Source organism: Giraffa tippelskirchi, chromosome 4, assembly GCF_054371585.1.
Source record: "Giraffa tippelskirchi isolate mGirTip1 chromosome 4, T2T-mGirTip1v1.2.pri, whole genome shotgun sequence".
Lineage (NCBI taxonomy): Eukaryota > Metazoa > Chordata > Mammalia > Artiodactyla > Giraffidae > Giraffa > Giraffa tippelskirchi.
Genome location: NC_137278.1, coordinates 9,200,244 through 9,208,657, shown reverse-complemented (window position 1 = coordinate 9,208,657; position 8,414 = coordinate 9,200,244). Strand labels below are relative to the sequence as shown.

The 8,414-nt window shown below is 49.8% G+C and overlaps 1 protein-coding gene across 9 annotated transcripts in view; it reads left to right on the top strand.

The window, feature by feature from the left end:
- The first annotated feature begins 1,006 nt into the window (after positions 1 to 1,006).
- The window catches only part of ZBTB34 (zinc finger and BTB domain containing 34), a 36,856-nt gene continuing 29,448 nt past the window's right edge, over positions 1,007 to 8,414 (top strand). For 3 of the 9 annotated variants that reach the window (XM_081587240.1, XM_081587237.1, XM_081587232.1), the window contains exon 1: positions 4,879 to 4,960. Coding sequence is in view for 1 of the 9 variants with exons in the window: in XM_081587231.1 (XP_081443357.1) it covers positions 4,371 to 4,435 (65 nt within the window). In the remaining 8 variants the exon portion in view is untranslated. Of the gene's footprint in view, positions 2,138 to 3,443; positions 4,436 to 4,878; positions 4,961 to 8,414 lie in introns of those variants that run through there. The other 6 variants (XM_081587236.1, XM_081587235.1, XM_081587234.1 and 3 more) reach the window with 6 other exon arrangements.

The window sequence follows — 8,414 nt, the reverse complement described above, 5'->3', positions numbered from 1 at the left end:
CGGTCTGTTCGAGACCGGAGAGCTATAACACGGTCTGTCCAAGACCCGAGAGCTGTGACCCACCAAGGGCTCTAATGTCCGTCACTCCAAATCTTTGTTGTGACAAGACAGAACCGAGGAGCATACACTTGCCTGACAATAGCAACGTATGAAATTTTGCTATTAATGGCTTTGATGAAAATTGGGAGATAAATGCACTGGGCCAATAAGTGGTGTGGATCTGTGTAACCTCTCCTGGAGGGTAGCCACCCTTTTTGATGAGGTAGATGTGTTCTCTGCACTGGGGTGGATTTCCTGAAAACCTTATTTTTAAAATGAGAACTCCCTACAAATGTAGAAGAACTTTCTCTTCTCACCGGTTCTCCCTATGGATCAAGGGATGCTACGAGCTGTTCACCATTCACACAGACAGGGGTGTTACCAAGTCCAAGCTCGCTCTGCTCACCACACGACAGGTTAATGGATCAGAGGGATCAGTGAAGAGGTATTGAAGCAAGGAATGCGACTTTATTCAGAGAGCTGACTGATCAAAATGGCAGACTAATGTCTTAAAATAACCATTGTTGTGGTCTGTGCTTGGATTGGAAAAGAATTTTCAGACAAGAGGCAGAATAAGAGGAGAATAAAATTTATTAGTGAGGGAGAGGCTATTAGAACAATGGGCCTACTCAAGGGAGAGCTGACCCCTTTAGTGGGCTAATAGCCAATTTTTATAGCCTCAAGACAGAAAATTCCTACTGGAATGGTGGCATTAGGTGATTGGTTAGGATGATACAGGGTGGGTAATAGGGTGGGTATTTTACCTAATATGGATTCAATTAACATGAGTTTGAGCAAACTCCAAGAGATAGTGAAGGATAGGGACACCTGGCAGGCTGCAGTCCATGGGGTCACAAAGAATTGGGCATGATTGAGCAACTGAACAACAACAATATGGCATCAGGGAAGTGGCTGGTTTAGATCTGGAGGCTTATGGCAACAGTTGCTATGGGGCTTGGTCAATTCCAGAGATTCTTGTTCTGTGGCCTTGCTATAGGGTTCCACTACCATCTTATGGGGTCTGGCTGCCAGGTTCTTTTACGGGTCAGAGCTGGGGTAACAAAGTCAAAAAGATGTTAATCTTGCAAATAGCTCCTAAAATGGCAAGCCTCAGGCAGGGGATATGTTAATTTCTTCCTTCCTGCCACCTACAGATGGCCCGGGTTCCAAACAAAGGCACTTTTAACAGTCAGGTTAAGGGGCAGGATTCTCTGAGGTAGGCCATTATGTATGATTATACTAACAAAAGAAATGAAAAACAAGTCAAAGAAACAGTTCCAACATGGAGTCAGAATTGGCTTTCCCCTGCAACAGGGGGATTTGTCCAGGATACAGGGAAAAGGGAAAGAGAAACAGAGGTTCAGTCTCTCAGTTCATCCACTCAATCACTCATGATTTGTTTCCCTCAGTAAATCTTCATTGCTGCTCATTTAGTACCAGGTTCTCTGCAGGGAGCAGAGGAAAAGGATCAACTAAAAACAGCCCATACCCTCAAGGAACACAGACCTAGAAGCAAAAACCGGTAACTGTTGTTATCTATTAATTCAACAAATAATTATTGAGTACCAAGCACTGGGGAAAGAGCAGGAAAGAAGTCAAACACGGTCTCATCCTCATGGAGTTTACAGGCTAGCGGTGAGGGACACAGATATTACTCATCATTGTACACATCATTAATTAATTGTCATCGTGGTTACTACACAGGAGAAGTCGAGAGTGCCGGGGGAGTCCGTTACAAGGGGTGGTGTTGGGAGAGTCAGCAGGGAAAGTAAAGAGCAGATGAGGACGAAAGAGACAGGAAGGAAGGACCCCAGAGGCAGCACCCGGACCCAGTGGGCGTCAGCACAGCTCAGGTTGGGCCCACCCAGAGACTGGACAGGGGAGACAGGAGGACAGGAGAGAGCAAGCCCTCTCTCTAGGAAGTGAGAAAAGGCTCATGGAAGTGGGTGGAGTCTCTTGAAGTCATCCTTTCTCCCTTGCTTTCTTGCTGACCAAGAATAATTGAGGGTGCCATGTTGGAAGCACTCTATGACCATATTTACCACTGAGGTCGCTGTCATCACTCTCTATACAGATGAAAAGACCGGACCTCAGAAAGGTGAGTGCCTGGCTCCCCCTCAGATCACGCAGCCCTGTGTGGCTGAGTGAGGACTGGGACCGGATCAGCCTCAATTCTCAGCCACAGCGCTCTGCTGCCCACTCTCGGGTGTGGGAGGGGAGACTACAGCCGAATCGCCATTTAACAGATGAAGAAGAGAGGCTCCTGTCACACAGGCAGTGAGGACCAGAGGAGTCTCCCAGGAGGAGTGGCCTTCCTAGACTGGGTAGAACACCCGCTCTACCCTGCCGGGTCCCCTAGGTGCAACCCTGACCCTCCAGGATGCTCTAGAAGTCAGTAGACATCTTGGGACTGTTTGGAGACGCAGACGCCCCCTGCTGGCCCAGAACGATTCAGGTGGTGAGACAGGTGGAAGGGGCACACCAGTGGGTCCTGGTGATGGAAGCAAGAGTGAGAAAACTCTAAAGAATTCATCTAATTTTGTTGTTGTTGTCGTTTAAAGGATATTCATGACTTATGTGTGTACTGTAAAGACTCTGACAGGAAAAAACAGACAATAAGCTTTGCCAAACTTTGGGGATTTCAAAGTGGGCCTGAGCTTTGGCAGAAAGGGTCCCCTTGTGGAGCCAGAAAGAGGAGAGGTTGGGATTAGGGAACGTGGCTAACTTGTCCAAGTGCTCAGGAATGGCATAGATGAAGAGTGGAGATTTGGGCCCTATTTGTCCAAGAAAGGGAAGAAGAGGAAAAAGGAGGGGGAGCAGAATGAACTTTTACAAACATTTTTACCCGATCTCAATGAATACATGACATGAAAGATGTGTTTTAACTGCGTGGCTTGGAAGAAGAGAAGGCAGAACACAGTTATTGCCTGACACCAGGTGCCCCTGTTGCATACCTTCATTAGGGCAAAACCCTCCTTGACTGGATGAAATGTGAGTTTTATCATTTCATAAATATTGCTAGGGAGCCTGGGCAACTGTGGAAGAAGGCCCATACATCACCCTTTCGGCTCAATTTGGATTTCAAATAGGCAAAGTTAAATCATTAAACAAAAAGTGCCACAAAGATTATAGGAAAACAGAAAACATGTACCCTAATTGTGAAGTGATGATTTTCTAACTAAAATAAGTTAATAGAGACTATGACACATAATCAGGCAAATGACAAGGGAAAAAAGCAGGGCACTGGAAAAATGTATGAGTTGAGTGACCCAATGAGGTGGGGGAATAAATATAAATCTATGAGGGAAATAGTGTCCAATGGACAGATGGCTAATAAGAGACACTTGGCACAAGGTTAAATACTAAGGAACATGTCAGTCTGTATAATCCTTTCTATATTACAGGTGAGAAGACCCAAATTTAGCAAAAATCAGTTAAAATGATAAGCCTACAGCTAGTCTGTGAGGAAACAGGAACTCACTTATGTGGTGTGTGAATCAGCCCAGTGTTCCTGAGGAAACCTGGCCTGACTGGATGATACCTTCCTATGCCTTTGGGCTCACAAACCTCACTTTGGGGGGCAGATCTCAAGGAAATAGCTCAAGAAGAAATAGCAACTAGAGAGTGAGATTCTCTGCCCAGGTGCCTGCAGTTAGGAACTGGTTACCTAAAATTCTGTTCAGAATCGTCTATTGCCACAAAAAGTTCCAGTTTGTAATCAGAGGTACAAGGGAGATCATCCCAAGTCGACATTTGGCTGTGTGACTTTAGATTTGACACTTAACTTCTCTCAACTTCACTTAACGTCCCTCCTTGATAAACTGGGGATATCAACAGGTCACTACCTCCCTGGGTTGTGTATTAAAGCAGATCACGTCTCGAAGTGTCTACACAGCGCCTAGCCGGGTGTTCAATCAGGGGTGGCCGTTGCCATTGGAAAGTGACTACTGGACTGAGCCTGGAGAGTTCTTGCCCACAGAGGATGAGGCAGGATCAGGGAGTCTAAGCTTTCTAACTTGAAGAGGAGCTGGTTTCTTGGACTCCTAGCTTGTTTTATTACCAAGTCAGAAAAAGGAGAATAAACCTCTGCCACAACTTTGCAGGAGTCCACCAAAATACAAAGGGAAGGTCTTCAAAGGTGTTAAATTCACCTGAAACAGAGAAAAATGCTGAGCGAGGCTCCCACTCCCACCGAAGTATCAAGATTGGGCGCCTCCAAGGATCTGGAAATGCACGTTTTTTGGAGACTGGGTCTAGGACAGGAGTTTCATATTCCCAAAAGTTCGGAATTTTCATCTCCTCTTTGAGGGAGACGATCTGCCCAAGGTCCCATGTCAAGTGACCCGGTCTGGCAGGCAGTAGTAACCACCGCACGGGCGACCCCCGCGCAGCCCGGGTGAGTGGCGGGCATCACAAGGGCTGTAGGAGCCGGGGTCCCGGAAGCGAGGGTGGGTGCAAGTCCTCGGGCGACGGTGGTGGGTCGAGGGGTCCCGGCGGTCTCACCCTTTCCGCTCCGGGAGCCCCGGGGCGCGCCCCGCGGAGAGACCTCCTCCAGTCAGCAGGGGGCGCTGAGGAGAAGGCGGGTGGGGAGGTCGCGGTCCGAGGAGCTGCCCGCTTCGGTCCCCTCCCGGAGTCGAGACCGAGGCTGCAGCTCGCCCATTCGCGCGCCCAGCGAGGCTCCCGGACGCGGTTCAGGCGGGATACGGGACCCAGGGTCGCGGAGAGGCCCCGGCCGCATCACCAGCGCCGGACTCCGCGCTTGCCCGGAAGCGCCGGCGCCGAGGGGGCGGGGCCGGGAAACGCTTCCGGGGGCGGGGGGCGCGGGCTGGGGCGGCAGCCGGAGCGGCGGGGACGGGCCTGGCGCCGGCGGCGGCGGAGGGGGCGCCGCAGGCGGGCGATGTGAGCGCGGCGCTCTCGGCAGGTGAGGCGCGCCGGCAGGGGGGCGGCGGGCAGCGGGCGAGGCGCGGGCGTAGCCGGCGGGGTCGGAGACAGTCCCGGGCCGCTGTCCGGCTCGCTCTGGGCGCGGCGGGGCTGGAGCCTCCGCGCCTGGTCAGTCCAGCGGGCCGGCGGGTGGGCGGGTGGCGCGGGCTGGAGCCGAGGCCGGGCGGGGTCGGGAGGCCCCGGGCACCTGCTCCGGCCAGGCGCGCGCCCCCGACGGGCCAACCTTGTTTTGGCCCCCGGTGTCGGGACGCTGCTTGCGGGGCTGAGGGTCGCACTCAGACAGCTTCCCCGGACTCCCCCAGCCTCCGCCCTGGGCGTCTCGGGATCTCCCGCTTCCGGGCTCCTCGGCCCCGGGGGGCGCTCCCGCTTTGTACCGGGAGGCCGGATGGTTAAGTCTCCTGGAGAGCCGTGTCGGGCCGTGGGGTCGGCCCTGCTGGTGGCTGCAACCGAGCCCCTGCCCCCATGCCACCGCTTTTCTCCAGGTAAACAGGCGACGGCGCGTCGTGCTTGGCCGTGGACGTCTCCATGGTCACTCTTGCCCTCGGAAGGTCCTGCCATTACGGAGGGCTGGGCTGGGCTGGGCTGGCCTGGGGGTGTCGACAGTGTCCTTCTAGGCTAGGCGGCTTGTGCCTTGGGGTGTCAACAGTCTGCGAGCCTCAGGCTTGAGGTTTCAGCAAGCCTCTTCCATGTTGGACCTCAGATTCCCACTTTGATCAGTGAGGGTATTTAGATGAGCTCTCTAGAGACGCTTCCAGTTCTGTCAGTCTATATATGTCTGAAATTGGAAGGGCTGTCCCTGGTTCAAGATACTGGGCAGTTTCACAGAAGAGTTTGCAGATCTGGACTTTTTAGCCACTTAATACACTTGGTTTCAGACAGTCTTTAAAATGAATCCAAGAAGCCTTTCTAAACCTTGCCTTATCTTAATTCATCCCTCGCTTTTGTTCCTGGCAGGAGTCAGTCACGTCCTGCAGAGTTTTTGCACGCACAAAATTTTTTGTTGTTTATATCTGCCCATTTTCCCTTTGTTCCCTAGTCAGGCCCTCTTTGCTTGACATCTGGATTATTGCAACAGCTTCTTAGCCCGTCTCCGACTTCAGAAGTCTCCCCACCTCCCCCACCCTTCCTTTATGCTAATGCCAAACTTAATGTTGGAAGTCAAAAAAAGAGTTGAGTGCTTGCTTATTAAATGTCAAGACGCTGTTCCATGTGGTGGGGTAAAGTAGTGGAGGCACACATAGTCTCCAAGCAGCTTTACATTGGGTGTGGAGACTCTACCTGTGCAAAGGTGACTGATTGATGAGACAAGCCTGTGAGCTGTAGAATTAAGAGGGAGGAGAGATGGAGGTAACTGTAGGCCAAATGGTCAGGAAAGGCTTAGTGAGAGGGGTGGCATTTGAGCTGGCTGTTAAAGGATGAGTAGGACTCAAGTAGGAAAAGAAGAGTCAGGCTCAGTGATCCTATGGAGTTAGTGAACCAGTCTCCTTGTGGAGAAGGGTGCATATAGGAAGGGATAAGAGGGAAAGATTGGCTGGGCTGGTTCCTGAAAGAACTTGAGCACTAGGCCAAAGTTGAAACTATTCTGAAATCAGTGGTGAGAGGCCAGAGACTAGAGGTAGTAGTTCGTGATCATTTGCAGGAGGGGAAGGGAGAGGCTCAGGGCCAGGACATCAGCTAAAAGGTTACGGTATTTATACCACTTTCAAAGTCCTCTGCCTGCCACATTGTGTCCAGTCAGTGCCCACCCTGTCTTTTCAAGGCTCTCCTTGGTTTGGCCCCTGGTCACCTCCCTAGACCTTATTCACTGCTTCTCTTCCCCGTCCGTCGGGTCTGTTTCCCGCAGAAGTGAGTTTGTGACTGCCTCTAGGGCCTTGTTCCTCTAGTTCCCCCTTCTGAAGTACCAGCCTCCTTTTTCTTCTCCGTGTAAATTCTCCATTTCACTTCCTTCAAGCCCCTGCTGAAGATATACTTCCTCCAGAGGGTGTTCCCTGACCGCCCTGCCCCCATCCGTGCCTTTGTGGCGCTCGGAATCTAAAGCACAGGACTCGGCACTTGTTTCTTGGTTATTGAACTTGCTCTTGCCTCAGTTGGAATGGGTGTTTTTGGAGGGCATTTTGTCTTAATACTTATCTAATATTGTAGCTGCGCTTTTATAACAGGTATGCAAACACTTAATGGTTTTTGTTGGTAAATGACTTATAAAAATTTTTTTGAACCCCCTCTTTTTAAAGGAGACTCTTTTAATATCAGTTTTCTCTGTCATATGTCGTTGATGTCTAATGCTGCCATTTAAGGCAGGTGTTTTCAGCTTTCCTTCTTTGAGTGCAGATAACATAAAACGAATCTTTGAAACATTAAAATCTTTGCTCTTGATTATGGGAAAAGAAAAAGTCGTGTAATTCTTCAGTGGGAGGTTGTGGGGAAAGAACATGAGCTTGGGCATCAGGTCTGGGTTTGAATCCCAGCAGGGCTCCTTACTAGCCATGTGAGCTTGGACCATTTATGTAATGTCTCTGACTCTCTTGTTTTCTCGTTTGTAGTGTGGGGATAATAGCCATTTCTTAAGGTTCTGTGGATTTTGAAACGAAGGAAAAAAGTATGTGAAGGAGGTGGCAAAGTTTATAGCACCTGGTAACCGCTTAGTAAGTTTTCATCATCATCGTTATTATTGTGAGGTGTAAATGTATCAAGGTGGGGACATGCCAGGACGCTGAACCTCGGTGTGTCTACTGAGCTCTGGGTTTCTACATGTCTCTGGATTCTCATTCTACCTTCCAGCTGAAGCAGTTGTCAGAAATGTCTGTATCACGAATCTAGAATGCATCGTTATGTTTTATGCCCATTAATTTTCATCTTTCTCAAGTTTGAATTCTGCTTAGTGTTTTTCAGACTTCTTGATTGTGTCTATTTAATGTTTTGTAGCTGACAAACTGCTGAATTTAGCTTAGTGAAGCTCATCAACTGAAGTCAGTTTAATTTCTAATGGCTGTTTTCTGGTTGTATTGATGGCATGGAAAACCTCATGGAAGAAAGCAATTCAAGGTGAGCTTTTCTAATCCTTTCAGCATAAGAAGTTTGGGCTTAATCTATTTCCTAGGTCCAGTGCCCCTTGCTTGACATGCCAGCAGTATGCAGATAAGATGCAACTCCTTGACCTGATTGGGTTCTTTGCCGTAAGAAAGCATATTTATTCATTTTTCTTTTCTAATTTTATTTATTTGGCTGCATCGGGTCTTAGTTGTGACACGGCGATCTTCGTTGAGGAGCTCGGGCTTCTCTCTAATTGTGACGCAGGCTCTAGAGCTCAGGCTCAGTATTTGTGGTGAGTGGGCTTAGTTGCCCTGCGGCATGTGGGATTTTCCTGGACCAGGGATCGAACCCACGTCCCCTGCATTGCAAGGCGTATTCTTAACCGCTGGACCACCAGGGAAGTT